The 23,900-nt window shown below is 42.2% G+C and overlaps 1 protein-coding gene across 4 annotated transcripts in view; it reads right to left on the bottom strand.

Moving 5' to 3' along the window:
- Window positions 1-15,340, bottom strand: part of SLC10A7 (solute carrier family 10 member 7) — a 139,810-nt gene extending 124,470 nt beyond the window's left edge. For 2 of the 4 annotated variants that reach the window (XM_058838658.1, XM_058838659.1), the window contains exons 1-4: window positions 15,064-15,340; window positions 11,560-11,642; window positions 7,448-7,584; window positions 3,201-3,276 (exon numbers count right to left, since the gene is read on the bottom strand). In XM_058838658.1, coding sequence (XP_058694641.1) covers window positions 3,201-3,276; window positions 7,448-7,584; window positions 11,560-11,642; window positions 15,064-15,163 — 396 coding nt within the window. In that variant the 5' untranslated portion in view covers window positions 15,164-15,340. Of the gene's footprint in view, window positions 1-3,200; window positions 3,277-7,447; window positions 7,585-11,559; window positions 11,643-13,953; window positions 14,105-15,063 lie in introns of those variants that run through there. The other 2 variants (XM_058838660.1, XM_058838661.1) reach the window with 2 other exon arrangements.
- Window positions 15,341-23,900: the final 8,560 nt, after the last annotated feature.

Raw genomic sequence — 23,900 nt, 5'->3', positions numbered from 1 at the left:
TCCAGAGTACAAGAGCAAAGAACAAACATGAGGCCTTCCAGTTTTCATTCCAATTTTTTTAACTTCATGGACGGTCTTCTACACAAAACATGAAACTGATTGACAAAAACAACTAAGTAATTGAGAAAATATCAACAAATTAAAAAATCAGATTTTGATTCTTATGGTGATCCCTCATTATTTTTCACCAGTCAGCATAGGAACCTTTTTTTTGGTTCATATAGGGCTTCATATGTACCAAACTAACATTCAGTGCTCGAAACTGGCTTTGCTAATGAACTAAGTGTATTTGTGCCAAAAGCTAGGAATAGGCTGGTTAGAAAGTTGCTTGCAGTGTTAATGAAAGTAACATAGGAAGCGATCACAGAAGAAATGATGGAAAAACACGGTGAAGGAGAAACAGAGAGAAGAAAGAAAATCTCCCTTTTATTATCTCACAACCAAATTTTCCAATTAATATGCAGCAAAATCCACCACCCAAGCAGCCTCTAATGAGGTAGGTCACTTTCTAAGCATTTGACCAAATACTTAATTACCCTGTCCCAGGCCAATAAAATATAGATCTTACATCAGATTTTTTCAGCACTAATCTTCAAACACTTCACAAATGTGCTATTATGCATCACAGCCAACCCCAGAGACACAATAATAACTCACTCTGTTTTACCCAAAAGGTTGATGACAGAGCTAAAAATAGAGACCAAGGCCTGATATTTCTTTGAGAATAACCCAAGTCCAAACTGGCAATTAACAGTCATTTCTACTTAGACCAAGAAACCTAAACCCCTCTACACTGTCATAACACAGGCAACCACCACAGCTCTTAAGTGCTGTGTTTCAAGACATCCAAAGAGATCTTCAGAGCAGTTATTGAGGGTGTGCCTGTACTCTACAGCAGCAGGACACTTCTTAGACTAATTAGTTCACGTGGAGCTTCCTTGCTATATTCCTTCTGAGCAAGCTCATTTATCTTCATATTACATTATGCCGTGTAGATACATCCTCAGACAAATCAATTTCTCTAGGTAAGGGATACACACTTGTTGAGGCAAAAAGCAGGTTAAGAAGCATTATTATGAACAAATGCTCTCACAGTATAACTATTTGTACTTCCAGCTGACTCACAGCTTTAAATTATTTGTATATCAGAATGGATTCAAACTGAAATGGGAAAAAATGCAGTGTTCTGCTTCTATAAGAAAAAGAAATACATCACTAACAGCTCAGGTGAAGTTTAGCAAGCAGAGGTGCGAGACTGTTTTTCTCCCCTCCCATGAGGGATGTGATTTGCTGATCTTCAGAAGAAAAATTAGTCTGAACAACAAAGAAACATCAAATCCCAAAAGTACGCTTGCATTGGAAACATGCTCAAGTTCGGCAATAACTTCACCACACACTTTGTCTGCACTGAGCGTGTTTAAAGACTCTCTTAGAGCCTGACTGAGAACCCTCAATTCCCAAAACCCAGTTCTCAATTCACCCTCTCTGCTGTCAGCAACTATCTGTAAAACTCCCTACAAGGTATGCATTTTTACATTTCTCCAACATCAGTTTGGCCCAGAAGAATCAGAGTTTAAAGCTTACCTTGTCAGTGATTTATACAATCACATAATAGAAAGCAGATATTTTTCAGCTGGTATAAAATGCACACACCCTCACCACCCCTGAAGGACACTACCATTAAAAAGTGCATTCTAATGGTCAAGAAACTGAAGTACTTCTCTCCCTCCTGCACACTGTATTATATTGCTTTCAACTAACCAATCTTATTTTTTTTTCAGGAGGATCTTTAAGGATAGTTAAAGCTAGGATTTTGTTCAAATGATAGTACAAACAGTGCTGAACAAGCACTCACTCAACACCTCATGTAATCCTCCCTGTTCACTATGTGGTATCTTGCTGTAATTTACATCATCTACATGTAGAATCATAACTGGAAAACCTCTCATTTCTCTGTTGATCACTATTAGGTACTTGAATTATTTCTTTATAGTAACTACTCCCCAGCACCTCCATCAGACAATTTTATGGTTCTTTTCTCAAGGTAGCAAACTGGCAGACAGTGATGTGCATCAGGATTGCCCATAATTAGAGATGGTTGACTTGAAATACTTTGGGTCTCTCTTCAGAGGATAAAGCAATTAAACAGCACTTTGTCAGTACAAAGTACAACTTCAATCTCTTTCAGCGCTATCATGTGTTTTCAAAGCTGACATTAATCGGTCCCAAGAGCCTGAACTCAGAAAATGAGAAGTTCACAACTAATGGCCATATTTAAAACATGTGGTTGAAGTGAACCACCCAACCTCACACAGGAGTTCTATGGCTGAATTAAGATTTGCCATTAACCCTTCAGAATAGCATCCAGCAGCCCCAGGTGTAAATCCCACCTGCCAAAGTTAATTCTCTCCTTTCTCCACCTACCAGATCTCCTCCACCTTCAGCAGGTAAGAGGAAGCAAAACTAAAGGAAACAATTAATTAGCACAGCTGGATTAATTTCCTAAATGCCATTTACCTGGCCTTCCTGAAAACAGCAAGTGCTTTGTGGATAGAGCCTGAAACAACAGCAGAACATGCCATTTTAAAGCAGAAATTTATCATGACCAAACTGAGTTTACAACAACTTCTATTCCAGCATTTCCCATCTGTTGAGAACTTTGCATTGCATCATAGTCAGAGAATTCCACATTGCCTGAATTTTCACTTCATGCAGTCCCAAATAACAATATAAGATTTATCCACGTTTGTATTGCCGTGTCACTTGCTACATCTGCAGCTTCAAGCTTGAGAAATTCCTGCTACAGGACCTCTTAATACTGAGCACATCCAAAGAATCTCTGTAAGGGCACAACTTCTCTGCAAATGTATTGGTCTATGCAATAACTACAACACAGCACAGGAACATTATAGGGCCAGGACTCAGAGTGCAGCAACCACCAGAAATCTCCCAACACTAATTTCTATCAGAAGCCTTTGTATCACCTCAGAAAAGGGAGTTTCTTTCAGTTTCACCAATGCCTGCACATAACATATCACTACTTTCCTTGTTTGACACCAAGACAACACACAAGCCCTAATTCCAGAATACTTTACAAACCATGATAGCATCACACTTCTCTCTGTGCTTTGCCACTTGAGTTCATCATAAATAAATACTTGTTTGAATGCCTGTTTAAAAAAGCCAAAATGCAAACTCACCTCATTCCCACCAACAGCTTTGGTTAAAATTACAGCAGAAGACACAGGAGGTGGCATGCAGCCCACTGTCTGCAAGCTGAAAACAACAAAAAGAATGTTAGATTCTTTACAAGAGACAAACACTAAGCAACCTACAACCTCAAAATACCAAATATTCGAGTAGAAAGTCTTATCACCTGTGCAGTGCAATCAGTTTCCAATCAGTTACAGCCCTGCACTAGGAAGGGCACTGCTGGCTGGCAGCATTTCTATGCCATCTCTCACAGTGATGAAGAGTCATGTCACCAGTACAAAGCACAAACACCTAACCTCTCTGTGACTCCACTTCCCCATGTGTAGTACTGTAGCTCTCATTCACAAAGGTCTCTATACATCTATCACAGACTTCCGGATAAAATCACCTGACTGCCATAAAATCATCAACAGCTTTCTCTTACACTTCAGAAATCCAAGATACCCTATTATTATTGTCATTTTTTGGCACTGTTTGTGCAGCAAAGTTATTGATGTGCACAGTAAATGCTGTTGCAAAGTAAGAAAAAAGTGGTGAGCTTTCCTTTGTTTTCAAAGACAGTCCACAAAACCACACCACAATAAATTATAATTAAATTTGGGGCTAAGTAAAATAGGGCTTCTGAAGAAAAACTGTATTGACTTGGAAGGAATAGAAATGCATGGAATAAAATAGATTGCAAAATCCCCAAAAGTGAGAAATCTACATATGATTTCAAGTATTGGAGCTTGAGATTCTAATTCAGAACAATCACCAGTGGTGAACTATTTTACATTCGTAACCGTGTCAGTAGAACCCCTGAGAAAGGCAGTGTCAAAAAGCTGCAGCAAACAGAAGTATTAAATCCAGGCACCAGGGTGCACATTACAGTGCAACTGATACTCTGCAAATATACAAAAAGCTTAAAGAGAAGAAACAGGTAAGTGACAATGACAGTATTCCCTTTGTCAGCTACAGACACTGTGAGAAAGGAAAGAGGCAACCAATGTAAGCATTATATACATCCAACCACAAGGTGCCAAGCACCACCTTGGAAGCACAGAGCACCTTCAGCTTACAGTCAAATAAGCTATGGCAGCAAAGAGTTGTCAGCACATGGCAGAATAAGCTCATATGGAAAAGAAATACAGGAAAAAGAAATGGTGCAGGAAAGTCTGGAAATAGATAGGAAAATATACAGCAGCCAAACACATGGCAATTCTGATGTCCATCCCCTACACTGTGATACTGTTATCTCTCTTCTATGTGGCAGCCAGCTCCTCAAACTTCTCACCTGCTCTAATAAGGAGTGGATTAAGTTCAGAGTTATCCAGAGAGGCACAAAATGTGTGCAAGGGTATTCATCTCAGCTGGCAGACATTTTCCATGCTACAAGGGAAAGATTTAATCATACAATCTCTGTTAATCCTCTCAAATTGAAAATAACACACTTGGCATTAAAAATAAAAATCCCTATCAAGTAATATTAATCTAAAAAAAGTGGAACACACAAAATGGCCATACTTTTAATTGAGTGTATTGAAACATGCACCTGTAAACCTTTTTCAGTCTGTATCAACTACAAAATTCTATCAATATACAAACAGATTCCTCTAATGCTCAACAGACTACTAGAGATAACAAAGGTAACAACCAACCAACTAATGTATTCCATTGGATCAGGGCATGCTATGACTACTAACACCAGGGGTCCAAACACTTGCTGTTCTGCTGATAACACTACAGACAAATGAGTAGTAGGGTCAGAAGTCACATGTTTTAGATGTGAAAGCACCAAAGTCATACCTTATACACAATCTTTGCATCTCATTCTTTCCCATCTGTGCTGAAAATGCTATATGCTAAAACTGGAGAAGAGGTGAATCTGTGCATACATTAATAACCTGCTTCATGCTCCTTTTCAAACATATGTTGTCAATGCAAAACCTGGTCAGCTAATAAAAAAATTAACTTACAAGATGTAGGGTGGCAGTTTCACCTCTATTTTATATATCTTAAAATAATTGCCAAGCCACCTCCTGATACCATCCCAGACAGAGAGGGGGGAAAGAAAAAAATTCCACTCAGCTGTAGAAACACAGGTGAAAAGCAGGTAACACCTGAACCTCCCTCTCAAATAAAACAGACAGGATGGGAGAACCTACCATGCATTCTGATAAAAGATGGAAATGGTTGTGTGGGCTGTGCCCTTCAGGCATAACCTTGTGTAGGGAGCAGAGGAGAACTGCAGTGCCCAGGGGAGCCACCCTGCCAAAGGGTGCTGCATGTCCTTGGGAGCACATGCCTGTTTCTCCAGGCCTTTTTGAGTGCTATCAAGCAGCCTCTACTACATGCTGTGCTAAATGTGTGATAAGGAAGTAACTTTTTCAAACCCTGTCTTGTTCCCTTCCCCGTTTTCCTTAGGTTTAGTGTTTCTAAGGGAATAAAAACTACAGCTGTGGGGCATTAGGATGAACTTTTGTTCACACACAGCTGCCACAGCACAGTCCCTCACATCAGCTCTTCACACACACACACAGGGACCTGCTTTGAAATGTGTTATTCTAGAATTAGGACAGAGCTCAGGGTCTTCTGCACATGCATCACACTGTACAGTTCCCAGTGGCTGCTGCTCTGAGCATGTTCTGAACAGCAGCATTTCTCAAGAAAACATTCTTAAAAGAAAACCCAACCAAACCACCTTAATTAAACTGTTCATTGTAATCATTCTTTCAATGAAACCTCAATAAACAGAGTTACTGCACTAAAAGATAAAACAGCCATATCAGAAGCAGACCTCAAGGAACAAGTGCTTGAAAGGCAGCTTGAAGCAAACAGAAGTACAGCAGCTCACTAGTAAGACACAGACACACTCTCGTGACAAATGAGCCTGGTTTAGGCTCCACATTTAGAGAAATAAATGCACAAGTATTTATTTTCTTTACAAAAATACAGACATCCCTAGTTTTACAAACAGGTGCATATACATGCAATTACATTCGTGCATGCAACAGATCACATCACTTAAATACTAAGAACCAAAGTGGCATAAGACCCATGGGAAAGAAGGAATGATAAGCGCTTCATAGAACCAAAAACCCCACAAAACTCTCTTTCACCTTACACTTCAGAAACCAAAACTCCATGGATTAGGAAGGAATTTTGGCTGCTGCGGGAAATCACATATCTGTCCTAGCTGACAAAAAACTTCACAATTATTTTACTTTAAGGAATACCCTTTACTACACATAGCTAAATGCAAATGAACATCATATAGCAATCTTGTTATTTCCTTGCTTTACTGACACTGTTAAGCAAAAGAGTGTTAACTTTTAATTGATGTTGTCTCAATGTCACCTTTTCACTATCATTTGGACCAATTCACACTTGATGGAGCACCAGGAGAAGCCTCTTACAAACAAAATGAAATGCTCCTTTAGGTTTAGGCCTTGTAGAAACATAAACATGAGCAGCTTTTTCATTAAACTTTTAAGACAAGGAACTCCCCAAGCAATGTTTCACCAAGAACCAAGAAACAATGGGAATTCTTTCAGTAGTTTTCTGACATAATTGATTTTTTCATTCAAACACGGCAGTATACCTGCATGGCACGAAGTATTGACCTCCCATTCAAAATAAAAAAAACAAACCCCTTTTAACTTTTTTTTTAATTTTACATAGCATCTATCCCTGGTACACCATCAATGCAGCTTTGCACATTGGCAGTGTACACCCAAGATTTAAAACACACTGTTTTCACGGTAACTTCGTTTCTGCTCATCAAAAAGTTCTTCTTCTACAAAAACTTTACTCTTTCTTTTCCCCACAATTTAGCTGGAAGCAGACACTGAAGCCATGCAAGAAATGCTTAATACAGACTACTTAAAAACAGAAAACCGGTATGTGGCATACACAATATTTATTTACTGGTTCATGTTTTTCCTTCAGCATTTCTTTTCTTTCCTCCCCACCTTCCCTGACACCTAACACATCACTTCAGCTGTGTTTTGTGAAAAAGAAAGCTAACTTGTTGCAATCTGCCTACACATAAGACTATCCAGACTTTCTAAAAATGAGACCAGGTTCCTGAAGGGATAATCTTGTGTATGCACTTTGTTTTCAACAGCAAAGTGCTGAAGCACAAAAAACAACCAGCAAAATCTGTTCACAACACAATAAAACACCAGTTGCAGGATAAGCAGCCCTTTAAGACGACAGCTACAAATATATTTCACTCCATTATGCTTAAACATACCCTTTTAAAAGCCATTCATTTATAGGTGTGATTGATAACAGCTGAAGAAAGACCCATATTGCTGTTGGGAAGAACACAAGTGTAAAAATCTGGACAAAAAGGTGTAGTTTCACATGCATCAAAGCACTTGTCAGCTCCTGCAAAAGAAAAAGAAGAGAGGAAGTTGCAGTCATAAAGGCTGAAGCAAGATCACGTTTGTGCTTTTAAAACTAGGATCAGCTTTATAATACAAAAGGAGTGCATGTCAAAAAGGCACCTTTAGGGATCATCTGATCGCCTCTTTAATAATGAAGTACATCCAGGCAACATAAAAGCTGCCTGCTCCTGGGCATTTTTCCACAAGAATTGTCCACCACTTCAATAACAGTGTAGCTCTCAGAACAGAAGCTTTTCAGCAGGCAGCCTTAGCACTTTGTCATGGCTTCAAAACCTGTGTTAACTGCACTGATGGCTGTTTACTTTACTGACTTTTGATATCAAGAGGCATGAAAACTTGTAGTGAGCATGTGGTTTCAGGTTCCTCTGTCTAAAGAGAGCCACAAACTGTGATTCACATTTATACTGCAAAAAAAACCAAAACCGTATGTTTGTGGATGTTTGTATTACCAAGCATTCATTTGTGCTGTTGGTTTTTCTTAATGTTTGTTTTTTTTTTCCTTAAAAGCAAAGTAATCTGTAGCAGACTTTGATTATTTATTTTATCAACAGGTAGGAAATTTATAGGAAAAAAAAAATTGGCTGATGAAGAATAACAAAGAAAGAATACCAGGACCATTACAGGCTAAAAACTGTTAAGCCATAAATTTCAGAGAAATAAAGTGTAAAGCACCACTGGAGACTCAGAAAACAACAAAGAAAAATTTAATTTTAAATGGTGTAAGAGCACTCCAGAGAGGTGATCAAGTACCCTTACAGAAAAGCTCTTCAGCTAGCTCTGTGTCACTGTTTCTGCCTTCTCAGGCACTTCGAGGACCTTCTACACAGGTTTTTGAGTACAAGGAAAGAGCCTTGCCCATTTCAAGTAATTTCAAATCTCACAGACTGAAAATAAAAATTCCTCCTCCTTCCTCTCACAGTAACTTGCATTCTTTTCAAGTAAACAGTGCAAAAGAACTGATGACACTCTTATTCAAAACCTAATCTGTTTGGATTCTACTGCTGACACTCCAGATGCATTAAACATATCTATCTCTCACATACAGAAATACCCTTTAATTTCACATTCTTATAACTGGAAAATACCTCAAAACCAGAGGGCTTTAAGACGACTCTGTGATACTTCCAAAACCAAAACCCAAGACAAAAAGAAAGCCTCGTTGTAACTTGAGGAAGGTGATACAACACAGCCAGCCTACTGCATGGAGAAACGCTGTATTAATGAACAAATCTTTGCAGATCTAAATTGCCAGTATTGAAAATGTCTCCAGTGATTGCCTTTGAGAATAATAACAGTTATTTTGATTATGATTATGCCTCAGACTGGATGATCACAGAATAAACACTGAAGCAAAGAGCCTTCACCCTCTTTAACAATTTACAAGGGCTTGTCTAAAAATACATCTGCCACCTCAAAAGCACTGCTGGAAGCTGCTAGTTATGACTCTGTTTCTGCACACCAGACAGAACAGGTTACCTTGTCTTCCCCAGTATTCTGCCCCCTTTAGGGAGCTTATCCCAGCCTCTCCCCTGGCTGGTGTGGGTCCCTGTTGCCATTCAGCCACACTTCCGATACCCATAGCTGGATTCCTCTGAGCAAATACCCACACAGAGCAAACACTGTTTTCAGTGGCTTGCCAAATTCCTCGTTGAAATGGATAACTCAAGTACGTGATGTAATTTCTGGGGCCCTATGGGAGGTATTTGCTTTAAAAGAGCAAGCTATCCAGTCACTGTAAACTGAAATAGCATTATATTAAGGTGGAATCAAATGTTCTTGTCAGAGAACACAGTATTCCTACAAATGTAAGAGGACCTTAATCACCTCTGGTTCTGAAGGTATAACAAGGCCATGCACAGACAGGCTCTCCTTGAATATTGCCAATTATTCTCTAAAATGCTTTCTGAACACTTTAGCAAATTTTTTTGAACGTGCACTTACACAGCAGATTAAACCAGAAGTGCAACCTTAAGAGCATCAGTTATTTTGAATTTTGTCAGATTTATCAGAAGTCCTCTGTTAACATTTACAAACTTTTCATCCTGTCATAAAACACACCAAACACTATTTCCATCTAACTAATACATTATCTAGGGTAGAAAGCTGATACACAAGTCAAGAACAAATAAAGCCAAAAGCAGAAACTATATACTTTGCAATCCAATAAAAAGGCATATTGAGTAATAATATCAACTTCAGGTTGCATCTTAAACAACTAAAACATGCCTCAAAGTATTGTAATAAAAACATGACCTGGCCACCTAACACACATAAGGATTGTTTTTAATATACACTTTAGAAAATAATAGCACAAGGTACAGCGTAGGAAATTATTTTCTTCTTCTGTCTTCTACCCCTATGGCAGAAATTTAGGAAAGGCCTAGCTCCTCCATGAAGCATGAAGAAGCTGGATAACAGCACCAGCCCTAACTGCTGCTCTCAAAACAATCTGAGATCAGCTACCTGGACATAAACACCAGTTCCTGTAAAAGCTTCATTTTCATCAATAAATTATTTAAGTTCAAAGCAAGACATGACACATCGCCCAGAAAACTGTCAGTCACATCACCTGAACTGGAAGAAGTTAGATGTACACTAGCATAGAGAATCTAATCAAGACTTTGACAATGCTACTGATTTCTCTCACAGCTGCTTTACAGATACAAGGTCTCAAGGATACAAACTAGCAAAAGTGAAAAAAAAAAATTACATTTTTTTCTCTGCATGCAAAAATTCTCAAGCCTGAAAGAGGAAACTCCACTCTATTAATACTGCTCACGTTTGTGTTTTGGATTCTCTTCTCTGTGGAAGAGAGTGCCTCTCCACAGCCAATTTCCATTAGGATGTTACCATCCCAGGCAAATAGATAACAGGATTCTTTCTGCATCCCCACAAGGGTGCTACAGAGCTGACTAAAGTTCCCCAGTTCACTTACATTGTGTGCTGGCAGAACTAGAGGTCCTAGTGCCAGAACTGCCAGGAGACAGCAAAGGAGAGAGCAGCCATCAACTCAAACACCTCCTCCACTTGAAAGTTCACCACTATAACCATGATACAAGTGGAGAGACTTTTTTGTTGTTGAATGCACAGTACTCACTCAAATCCCAGTTCACCAGGAGATAACTGAACAAAACTGTGATGATTCTTTCAGGCACTAGTATCATGCAACTTATGACTAGCATCCCCTGTTAGTCAACAGCATCAAGGAATCAGAAAACAGATCGAAAGACTGAGAGATGTGCAGTCTTTCATTTCAACTCTGGCTGCTCCTTCTCTTCTTGGCACATAGCCATCATTTCCCTTCTCCATGATTCCTTTACACACTCCTTCATGTCTTCTAAATCCCAGGCTGCTCCTCTTTGAATAATGTGTGACACAGAATTTTAAACAAATCTCAGTGCCTGTGACAGGCACCAGCGTGTAGACACCTCAAATCCACCTGTCCACAACAAAATCCTATGGGAAAAGACTGCCAAGACTTTGCACTTGTATACTGACATTGTATCTGCATAGGAGCCCTTTCCTGCTGATCCTAGCTGCTGTTCCTGGCCCTACCAAACAAGGTAACTTAAAGCCACCAGATCTTTGTTTCCACCTATCCAGCAGTCAAGAGCTGCATCTCACCCTGATTTGGGTTTGGGACTCCATCAGGGTGTAGATCCAGTCTCCAAATTGTGCTCATCACTTCCATTTAGTTAAAGCTGTGCAGAGACAAGCCACCCACCCTCTGTGGATGGGTGACATTTATTCACACCATCCTTCTCATCATCTTCATTACTTTGTGAAGCACTTTCTGAAATCAAGGAGGGTTACTCCTTAAACAGCTAACATTTATCTTCCCTTGTTAGCCATCCTCCCAGCACCACCACCATTCCAATTAGATTCAAATCTGATCAAAAGGAACAGATATTTTTTTAGAGCATAACAGGAATGAAGCAATGAGAAATTACAGTACCTCAGTTTTTAAGGAGAGTCCGCTGTTAAAGAATATAGCTGAAACGGCAATGTAAGTTATCGTAATTTCTGGTTTCAAGGGTCCTAAAAAATACAGACACAGAGAACAAAGTGAACTACAGTCAAAGGGATAATGATATCCAAATACTATATCAGAGTAAATGAGAATACTTAAAAAAATACCTGGATAAAGTCTAATCAGTAAAGTCTCTAATAAAAAAGAACGGCATTTCTATCAAGTTACAGAAAGCATGCTCTTAATTTTAAATAAAAGTAAACCAGTGAGGGCAGAGTGAGTAATGTCATCATATAAATTTGACTTGCATGATTAGAGGCCACTGGGAACTCAGAGGTAAATTCTGGAAATTTGAAAATGGGGAGCCTTTCATAGTTCTCCATCAGAGTATCCCTACAGCATTGGCAAAATCAAACCATACACACAAATAAAAATATTAACTGGTACCTTCACAGGGAGATTGACATCCCTCACACAGCTACCTCTCACTTCTTGCCCTACAACACACACACACCTGTCTGGCTGCCTCCACAGAAGAACCTAAATCACACCTTGCAATGATTTCCTTGGAGCAATACAATTCTGTGTTATTCCCCTCGCAACAGAAAATGGTGCAAAATGGCTCATTCCAGCCCCACAATAACACATTTCAGACACTGCTGCAGTGAGATCAGCAAGGGCAGATGCCTGCACCACCAAGGCTTCCTTTGTATTAAAGACTTACATTTGTATATATTTATATACTTTTTTTCAGGGAGATTAAAATACAGTCTTTTTTATGCTCCTATAAAAATGATGAATTCTCTTAATACACTTTGCCTTCAGAGGCCACCCAGCATAAAATGTATGTGCTCATTTTTTCATGAGCATTCAACCAGATACTACGTTAGAAAGAAAATATTAGCGGTCTACTTAGGACCAAAGTAATATCCTCACTCGACAAGTGACTCTAAGTTGTCATGAGCAAAACTGCAGCAGCAAACAAGCCAGCCTTGATTCACCACTCCAGAAGAGAGGAACATTTCTGCTCCCCCAGACACATTGATGGTCACACTGGAGTAAGGTCAATGATCCTTAAATCAGAGGGACTTGGTTGTACAAGTCAAATTTTCATCTCAAGTCATTTCAACCCAAATCCTACTCTCAAGGAGAATTCTGTTGACAAGACACTAAAACTGTGTGTACCAAATACACAAAAAAACCCAAAACAAAACACAAAAAAACCCCCAAAACCCACAAAAAAACCCCACACCAAGCTACAGATATGAAGACTAAGGTAAAAACAAGACAGGAAATGCAAGAGTTACAGTTGCAACAAAGTACACAACTAGTTGCAAAATTATGACAAGTTAACTGAATACACAGGAAAAAAACCCCAAAAGATTATATAAATATATAGCTCTACAGAAAACTATATTTTATAGACACAAGTACCTCTTTTTTCTAATCCTTTAGAAGATTAGAGTGTCTATGTACATGCACATACAGCAGACAGGCAGTGGGTTAGTCTGGCTAAAATAGGGGTTCTTCCCAGACTCAGTTTTTCTGGTTTATGATTTTTCACTGGGCTACCTGAACTCCTTCTCCCTGGAGAAGGCTCTGCCACCAGAGCAGCCACACACTCGTGGAGCACAGGGAACTCTGTTCACAACAAAAGAATTATTTTCACAAAATAACTAAATGGGCTCATTTATCAAATAGGAAAACACACAAAAATGGCTTGGCTTATGTTGTGAAGGTGACAACAACACAAATCTTTGTTATTTATGGCACAATCTTCCATGGGTATGGATGCTGGACCATTCATACCATTCACTAAGGCCCTGCAAATTACGGTGCATGGCTTTGTCAGCTGAAAGATGATGAACTAAGGTTTTTTCATGTGTTGATACTTCCCACCCCTCACCTCTTTCTGCTTTTAAAAAGAAATATTTTTCTTCCTCAGAGCACTGATATGCCATAGTTTCAGAGGAGCGTAGACCACTATGGGGAACATGTGCTCACTACTTTCAATCAATGCTTCCAAGATTTTTCAAGCAAATTGTCCCAGGAACAATACCGTGTCAAAGCTTGACATCTCTTTGCAGCAGGATAATTTAATGAAGTGCTCCATCATAGTGTTTCCACACAGGAAGTGAGCCGAGGCAAAATCATCTCCTGTTCTAGCTAAAAGGATCTCTCACACAGCTGCTAACAATTAGCACGGCACTCAAAGCAGAAAGGGACAAAACACCTGATACTCTCAATTTCAAGTCGTCCGTAAGGTCTGCTGAAAACACAGCACAGATCCTGCAAGAAGCTCCACATGGGTTCTATTCACCTATGCAGAACAGCACACAGAGGTTAGAAGGGATCCTTGCACAGCAGGAATTTGCCTACCCTGAACTCCATGAAGTACTGGAGCTTTAGTTGCCACAGCATGTGTTCAGAGACATATATATTTTGAATCACTTTCTTTTTTTCCCAGAACCTAAGAGGTAGGAAAAGTTTGGCTCCTCAGTGAGAAGCTGTCTATCCTCAAACTTCATCTCTGTTAAGAAGAAAAAAAAAAAAAAAAAAAGAAATTAAAAAAACCCAAAACCCTGTGCCTATAAAAGCATAGATAGATTCTTCCTCCTCTCACATAACATGGAACTGCTAGAGGAATTCTACTGAAGTGTTCTACATCCCTCTTCTTGAGCCATCGGAAAACAAATAGGAAGAAGCAATACAAAATTTAATTTGTCCTTGAAACCTGGGAACATCTGAAGCTGAAGTTCCAATAAAAACTAACCAGGAGACACCCCCAGCGTTTATACATCGTTTATGTTTAAATAACAGTGGATATTTCATCAGCCCTTGTTCCGGAAAACATACAAGCCCTCCCTGCAAAGGACAGATCTGCTTTGCCCCCTGTACGCATTTTTTACACCACCACTTTCCACAGGATCAGTTTCCCTCATTTCCCCCACCATTCATAAGGAAGTAAGAGGGAACAACAACGAGACAAAAAAAAAAAACAAAATAAAAAAAAAAAAAATCCAAAACTTTTAAATACAAGAGCTCTACTATAAAGCGAAAGAAAAGGTCTGGCCGAAACACAGCACCACAATACACCTTCAGCTACACCTCCGGGGAAGCTCCCAGACGGCAGAAATCCATACCCTGAGCTGCCAGCACTTCATGCCCGCAGCTCTGGAAGTTACGACTCAGTTGAACAGGAGCACATTCAGAGCCAGTCACTACTTGGCTTCCACCGCTCCTAATCCCAAAAGAGCAGGACACTGCCCCGGCCAATGGTTCAGCGCCGAGCAAAGAGCCGGGAACGCAGCCGGGAGCAACTCCCGGGTTCCCGAGGAGCACTGGTTGGATCAGGGACGAAGAGGAGCCGACGGAGGGCAGGGACCCGGCACGGGCGGGACGGGGCGCGGGGGCAGCGCCGGGACTTGGCGAACTCCCGGGGGCTCCCGGTGCCCCGCCGGGCTGCCGGGGCACGGCGCCCGCACTCACCGCCTTTGACGCCGACACCGGGCTCCAGTCGCGCCACGGCGATGACCAGCACGATGCCGAGGATGAACCACTCCTTCCGCAGCCGCTCCAGCAGCCCCATGGCGCTGCCCGCCGCTCCCCGCGGCCCGGCGCGGCGCGGATCGGCTCCGCCCGGCACCGCTCGCTCCGGTTCGGCCGGGCTCGGTCCGGCGCCGCTCGGCTGCTCCGGGCTGCTGCGGGCGCGGGGCGGGGCGCGGCCCCACCGCCCGCCGGCAGGGCCAGCCGGATCCGCTGACAGGAAAAGTCTCACCCACCGCCGCCATCGCTACCACGCACCTCCTAGTAGGCGCGCAGCCCCGCCACGCCGCCCGCCCTCCCTCCCGCCCGGCTACGGACAGCTGCGGAGCCCCGCCGGCTCCGGCCGCCCCCGCCCCGCGTCCCCGCGCCCAGGCGGACACCGCGGGTGGCGGGAAGGGAACGGGACGGGCCGTGGCTGCCGTCGCCGGGCGGGTCGGGGAGAGCGCGGGCACGGAGCCGGTGCCCGCGGGCGGGGGGGTGTGCGCGCTGTCTCGGGACATTACAGCGGCCGCCTGACGGCCGGCGCTTGACGCTCTGGAGGGCGGGCGCGGGCCGGGAAGCGCCGGGGCGGGATCCGGGATCGCTCCGTGAGGGCGCGGGCTGGGCCGGCGGGGCAAACTCCGACAGCTGCGCTGCCCGCAGCCGCGGGAGCCAGGAGCACCGGGCCGGAGCCAGGAGCGGCGGGGGGGAGCCAGGAGCGGCGGGCGCACCTGTTCGCGGTGCGCGCTCACAGCCGCCCCTCCCGGCGCTGCGCCGCCGCCGCCAGGGACACGTGGATCGGGATCGCCCTGGAGTTGCTGCTGAGCGCCTGCCTGCCCGTTCCGGGCAGAGCCAAAGGCACCTGTTCAGCCCCTGTCGCGATATGCCGACGGCGTCGCCCGAGCCGAGCCAGCCCCTTCCCAGCGGCGGGTTCCCTGGTTTACCTCAGTGCTATAAACACTTCCATTAAAACAGGATCGTAAAACTTGATCCTGGTCCTCCACCCGCGCTTTCCATTCCCTATTCCCCTCTTGTGGCGCTTCCCCGATGGATTCATGGTCCTGGCCGGCCACGCCAGCGCGCTCCAAGGCGCATTAGCAGGGAAGGATAAAGCGGGAGACGCTCTGTGTTCCAGCGGCTCCCACCAACGCTGCCCCGTCCCGCAGGGCTCTCCCAGCACGGCAGCTCCGCTGCGCCATTCCTGAACATTTTGGGGAAGTTCATCCTGCACAGCCTCTGCCGATGTATTCAAGCTTCAGGGAATAGCCCGGCCACGCGCTTTCTGCTGCCAGGGAAAGAAATGTTTCTAGCTGAAAGCTCAGCTGATCTCCAAGATGTGCAAATCCCTGCGTGTCCTGGGAGGCTCACTCCTGTAAACGGGGATACATCAGAGCCGAAATGCTTGGATTTGGGAGGGAACGTGCCTTCTCCCAGCCGCAAGCGGATCCAGACTGCACGATTTAAAATGATTATACATTTCACTGCTTTACTAAAGTTTACTGCAGTACATGTTGATCCTTGCTCCCTTTTCAGGAGGGAGAGGCAGATTGCAAAACCTCACTGCACTTGCCCTGTACGATCACTGGAGGTTAGCTGTTTTGGGAGAAAATAAATGCATAATGTTTTCATCTAGAGCAAGCTGTGACTATAACACGTGTAGGATTTGATTACTTGGAGGATTTGATTGCTGCACAGGAGAGATAAATGAGATGAAGATGTACAGTTAATGGTTATCATATAAACTATATTAAATTTCTCTCTGGATACTCACAGGTGGCCCTAGTTCCAGGACATCTGCACCATTCGTGGACAGAGCATGCACATCTCCTGTGTGGCTCTGAAAGCCACATCAGCAAGGGCATGGGCCCTCTGATCTGAACACAGCAGGAGTCCATGGCTTCCCAGGTGGTTTTGTTGTGAATTTGTACACAGCCCTGGAGCTCCTAACAGAGATGGGAAGGAGACTTTTCACCCTGTTCCCAGTGGTTCCAGCCAGGCTGGTGAATTGCAAGATGCAGAGGCCTCACACTGCACCAGCAGGGCTGGAAGGCAGGAGCAGATTCAGCATAATTGAGGAAAAAATATAATAATAAATAATCTGTTTAGGTCAAAAGTTATGCACTCAGAAGCAGCTGAATTTCATAGTGAATGAAAATGCTGCAGTATCAATTCCTGCGGAAGCTGCGGAGGGATGCAAAGAAGGGGCAGGTAAGGAGGATGCTCAGTCTAGCAATAAAATTCAATCATGCAGTAAAGACACCAGTCTCACCCTGCTTTTGCATCGGTTTTTACATGGTAGTAATCCTACCCTCATTCTTTGCAGGTGGATACTAGTCATGAATTTCTAATCTTGCTCACTGTTCGAGTTAATTCCAATTAATTTTGCCAACAAGTTGCAGATATTTGCTCACAGCAGATCTAATTGGCAAAAGTCAGAAACCTCAGGTTCAGTTCTAGGCTCTAGAAGGTGCTTCTCAATCTCCCTTCCAAAGGGTCACTTCCTGTGCACAGTCCCAAGCCTGTTTCTCCTTCTCCAAAGAAGGATATCTCACTCAGTATTACATTTAGAAGAGTTAAGAAATATATATACTAAAAACCATAAACAAAAAGAAAAGTCCCCAAAACCAAATGGTTATCAGATATAACAGAACTTCTGTCTACATTCAAAATAAGAAGATACGCTTTAATGAGGCTCTTTTGCTTTGAGGGGACGCTTTGCCTTTAAACTTTTTCCAAGAAAGCTGAAGTTTGCAGTAAACATCTTTTGCCATCTGAGTTACAAAACACTCAGGTTCACGAGGCTCTCTCTTCTTCTGTAATCTTTAAAATCATATGCAGATATTCTAAGCTGTGTGTTGAAAGACTTGTACAAAGACATTTTAGCTATCTGGTTTTTTTTTAAGCTGTCCTGCTATGACTGTGGTAAGCATATATGTCTCTTAGATTAAATAAATGAAACTGTTCCTGCTTTTAAATAAGAAAGGACTCTGTAAGCCCTGCCATGTCCCACCAGAGTGGAGCAGAAGGGAAGAAAACACTACATGTGAATTTCATAATTGGCAATGTGAATTTATAATGACACACATCCTAAATCTATCTGCAAGACAACATCATTGTTGCTATCAGGGAATTTATTACCCATATGAAGGCATTTGGTCCCTATTAGAGAGGGACAATCCAGCATGTCCAAAACTGTCTCCTGCAACATTTCACATTCCTCCTCACATTCCTATACAGATAATACATGTATTCTAATTAAACACCAGGACTCAAACAGATCTGGAATGGTCTGGCACATGTGTAAGTTTATCCTCTGTCACACTGTACAAAAGCATTTTGGGATATATTTAGCTGTGGCTTAGACGTAGCACAGGAACAAGAGTTTAGCTTCTCTCTGATTTCACATGACCAAATTTTCATTTTTGTTCAACTGCAAACATACCTCGGGGCTTCCAGATGCTTTCCTGCCTCCAAAGGCCCTCGTGCTTCCTTCTGCATAATACAAAAGCTCTGTGACATGCCTAGCTACGAGGCACCAGGTTTTTGTTGCTCACAGGTAGCCTGCTGAAACCAACAGGACTGTTCATGTGGGCAGGAACTGGTTACCATGTCTGCAAGGATGCAGGAGTGGACTGGACATTTCTGGGCTTCACATTTTGAACAACTACTCTCGTGTGGTTTGAGCCTATTCCTTTTGTGTGCCCAGCCTCTGATCTGCACCACATACCTCGCTGCCTGATAACTGCACAGTTATTTTAGGCAATGTGCGAGGATTTTCATGCTCCTGAGTAGCAGATGTCATCTGATTATGCATTTAGACAGGAGAGATTTTATTATAAAGGAGATGGGATCACCAGATAAAGGGAGCTTAAATGAGAAGAAGAGATTGCATTAAATAATTTAGCTTGAAAAGAACAAAGATATTCCGAATGAACAAGATAAAGAGAGGTGTTAATTATAAATAGGAAAGTTGAGGAGAAAAAGTGGAAATATATGGGAGGCGGTTTACAACACATTTATATTTCTCACAAGCACTTAGTGGCATGATCTCAGATTTTCTCAGAGAAAATTGAAGAGATTGCTGTACTGATCCCATTAGCTGGATTTCCTCGTGGAAGAGGAGTTTACAAGCCTTTATTGTGTCTTGGCCTAGGTGCTTATACTGCTTTAGGCATCTGCAAAGGATCTTTTGGTTCTTGCTACTGCATATTATTGAATACCTATAAACACTTAGGTACTGCCAGCTGCAGAACTTACTACCCTTAGCATAGTTCAGTAGCAGGAGTTATGTAAAAGTTAAATTTAGAACAGCACTTAATGGGACTTAAACACACATATAAGTGTGCTTTTCTAAATAGAAGCTATGAGATGATGAAAGGTTTTGTGAATCTTTGGGTTTATTATAATGCTATGGTATTTTTTTTTCCCCAGAGACCTTAAATGCAGAATACTTTTTTTTGTTTTTAACTTGTAATAAAAGGTCCTCTTACATACTTAGTTATTCAACAAATAAGCAATTTTTCTTTTACTTAAAGAGCTCAGTGTGAAATTTTGATGAGATAAAGCTCAGGCATTAAGAAGAAAATTTAAAAGGCAACAAGTGGGGGTTTTGCTGATCCCTTTCCTCAAACCTGCTTGTTCTTACCAGAAACAGAACCTGGTTTACTGATTCTCCACTCATGATATTCTCTTGACTTTTCTTCCTAGACTACCAAGAGACCATATGAATTTAGAGAAATTTTCATGTTTAGCACTTTTTCACAGAAATATGGTTTCCCAGTAGACTGCAAAGCTATAATGTATGCAGAAGGTTGCATTAAAAAAATAAAAAAGGAAAAGAAAAGCTATTGGCATAATAAAGCTGTGCTTTTGATACAAATTACGGGCTTCCTCAACTGTAATTCAAAAACAGAAGACAAAAAAATTATTTTTTTTAAAACCATAACAAGCTGTATATATTTAGACCTGAAAAATGAAAGCAAGAATGGGAAATAACTTCCCTGGATAATTTCACAATGAACTGGATTTAACCTATTAAATAAAAGACTTCAGAGATAACATGGGGATACCTTCATATCTTTTTCTCCTTATGCTTACAAAAATGACCTTCTAATACTATAATAATCATACCAAAATACCTACAATGTGAGAATTTTCACTATAGAAGTCTGTGCTGCATTTTTACAGAGGAGAAGCAGGATATTTATTTCTGGGTGTGGATGCACAGATGTGCAGATGCAAAAGTTTTACCATGCTTTTAAGGTAATTAACCACTCATAATGGGAAGAGTGTGTAAATCACAGAAAGCAGAAGGAGGAGAGCAGTCACCCCAGCCCCTCTAGCACTGAAATCAGGAGCCACAATGGTCAAGTTTGGAAGGAGCAGCCATCAGAGAAATCAGCTGCTAGAAGTTTCTAGGAGGTTTGTCTTAAGGTTGGTGAAAACTGGCTTCTAGGAGCTTCAGCTTTATCTTCTAGGATGTCCAAGAGGAAGGACATCCCATTCTCCAAATTTTGTATTCTCTTAGCTGGAAAGAAGGTAGAGCCTTATTTCTCTTGCATCTGTCCCATTTGATTTTAATATTACTAAAGAGTTTAAAGATTCAAAGAGACAGGGCCTATTCACCAGCTTCCTTGAAGGAGAATGCTAGAGAAGGCTTTATACTTCCTGAGATTTATCAGTTTGATTTCATCTTAATAATGGCACCTGCTGTTACACCTCTTGGATCTTTGCAGGTCACTGCTGTGCCCTGTCCTCACCACAGGCCAGGACCCAGCGCTCCATCAGTCTGAAGAATAGCAAAGTGCATTCCACAGGAATCTTACAGACACATAACCTGACCTGCCTCAAAGTAAATTCCACCTTATTTGCAGATATATTCATTTGATCCCAGCCTATCTGGCCTTGATTTAAAATGGACTAGGAGGTGATGTCACAGGAACACTGAGTGCTTCCAAGTGCTGCATGTGTCAGTCCTGAGAGGAATGTTCCCACACATCCTCTCCTAGAAAGGCACAGGAACACAGTAATAGATGGGCTCTGATGTGTCTGATGTTGATCAGGTTCACAGTTCACATTTAAGTGAAAAAATGTTAAATGATAAAGCACACGCAAAAGAAAAAAAAAAGAAGCTAGGAAGGGAGAGGGGGAAAAACGCTAAATAATTAGGAAAAATATAACCAGAGAGGAAGAAATCCTTTAAAAGCTATCTAATAACAAATCAGATATTGTATCTGTCAATACATAAAAAATGAGGTTGCTGACAATTCTTCATCCCACAATCTGCAGCATTAATAAGTTATGAAGTATTAAAAAATCTGGGACGCTTTGTGCCTAAAACAGTATCACAGGAGGACAAGGGAATAAAGCTGAACTGAAACAAAGGACACGATTATGTTTTGCTGGCAAATAATGACAAATGAAAAACAAAACTACGGAAACAAACACAACCCCTCCAACCATCAAATAGAAGGAAGCAAGCCTGGGTTCTCTGGCAGTTAATCAGGTACAAATCATGAAGTCAGCACTATCTGATGGAAGTTTTGGGTGCAGTTGTTACTCCAGAAGGGTCCAGCCCAAACTGCTCATTTAAACAATGAGAAGGAGATGGCAGGGGAGCAGAGGATTGAAGTAACACTTGAGCTGGTTTTGGGATCCAAACTATCCTGAGGTAAACAGCACCATGAGGGGCAGAGCCTGAGGGGAAAGCCATTTCTATCCAAGCCTACTGTCCTGCTGCTCTCCTTGCACTGTGAATTTATTTCCCTTACTGCTGCCTCACTGACCAGGAGACAAGACTTTTGCACATCTGTCACATCCAGGGCTCAAACACCCACCGCTTGCTTTTTGGCGCAGCCGACAGAGCTGCTAAACCCTCTCATCCTCCCTTCTCTCATGTTCAGCATCTGCCTCACACCTGTACCAGGACATTGCTGAATAGGTCTGCTCCTGGGACACTCTGCCTTCTCTTTCCTGTTCCCAGGGAAAGCAAAGCATTATTCTTTTGTGAAACCAAAATATTCCTACAACATAATCAGGGCTTGACAAAGACTTCCAAGCAGCACTGTGCCCTGCCTGACATCTATCCAGTTTATGCCACACAAGTCATCCTTCAGCAGTTTTGTATTGTTTGTTTCACAGGTCTCATCCTATCTCCCCCCATTCCCTTCCATGTAAGCAGCTCTAATGCCCCAGCCTTGAGCTGCAGCAAGCAAGGGAAGGAACTAATTTTTTTTAAGTAGGTACAAGTCAGTCAGCAAGAGCAGTAGGGAAGTTAGAGCAGAGATGGGGAGGGATCATCTGGTTGGGTTTTTTTTAGCAGAAGCTGTATTAGGTAGGGCCTTATATTTCCTTTAGAGGATGTGCATTAAGCAGAGTTCTACCCTGATCCCTTTAGGAAGTGGGAGAGTTGTGATGGTGCCTTTTCCCTGAGAGCATTTATAAGCTTTCCTCATAGGAAGCTTTCCTTGTGGTGCATTTTTAAGTAGATCAAATGTAAAGGAAAATCCCAGTTCAGAATTAATTGGCATACATTTTTTTCAGGAGCTGGAGGGATTTTGAGTTTCTTCCTTCTAGATCAACTTACAACACTCCTGCATTTGAAGTTGTACCTGTCTGTGGAAGGAGGCAATCACAGGACCTGCAGCAAGGCACATCACCCTGACTTTACCTCTCCACCCTGTTACTCAGGGGCTGTCCAGTGTGGTGTTCATAGCTCACATTTAACTCCAGCTTATTCTTGAAGTCTTTGCTTCCGTAGGTGCTGTTCTCACTCTGGAGACAGCAGCATAGAAGGAAAGCCACGTTTGGAATTAACCATTTCCAGCAACCCTGCACAGCCAGAATCAGCAGCTGAACCAGATGCTTGGTGGGGGAATAACACTCCTTTTTTAAGGGGGTCCAGAGTAATAACTGGCTTAAAATTGCTTAGTGCCTTTAGCTCCAGGATCATCCACACCATGTGTTTGCCTCCTATTATTTTGTGAAACAAAGCAGAGGTTTTTTTACCATGACACGCCACTGTCCCCTTGTGTCGTGCTCCTGCTCTGGGAAAATGGCTTTCCCCTCCACATGCCCAACCCACTGGCACATCCAGTAGTGCCTAAGCAGCACCACTCTCCATCCAGACAGGTATTCCCTCTTCACCTCCCGTCCAGCAGCTCTCTGGGTGCACAGCAAGCTCCATCTGAGTCACACAGTAATAATCATTGCTTATATACAAGATCCCTTGTGTACTGTATATTAATGTCTGGCTGGTAATTTAATGGCACCTCTAGGCATAAACAAAAGTTTATTAAAACACTAAGTAAAATGTTCCTGAAGACTGGCCTGCATTTTTAATTTTCTATTCAGCATTCCAAAGTACAGAGCCAGCCTTCTTATGCAAAAGGAAACCTACAGAGAAGCTACACCAAGACACTTTGCACAAGTCAGACATAGCACACTCTGGAGCAACAGGATACATCCTTTATTCTCACAAGCCCCTTATTTTCTGGTCATCTTCAGCAATGACAGCCATGCATAAATTTGAATTATTAGGAAATGTGTACTACTCCAAAAAGCAGCAGCATATTGATTTCTACTCACTTTACTTGTCACTTCTCAGCTAGGAAGCCACACAGCAGCTAAAACCATAAATCCCTGTCAGTAGTTGGCAGTACCCACCATAGGTAAGACTGAGTCACGCTCGCAACCTTGGGCACATAAAAGTAACACCATTCCTCCCCCATGTCTTTCATTCACCAGATGGTTTTTTTTTTACAAATTATTTAGTGCTCTAAAAACAGGTTTCTTTTCTCATA

This window comes from Poecile atricapillus, chromosome 4, assembly GCF_030490865.1.
Source record: "Poecile atricapillus isolate bPoeAtr1 chromosome 4, bPoeAtr1.hap1, whole genome shotgun sequence".
NCBI classification, from domain to species: domain Eukaryota; kingdom Metazoa; phylum Chordata; class Aves; order Passeriformes; family Paridae; genus Poecile; species Poecile atricapillus.
The sequence above is the reverse complement of the archived record's forward strand: the minus strand, read 5'-3'. Positions and strand labels throughout refer to the sequence as shown.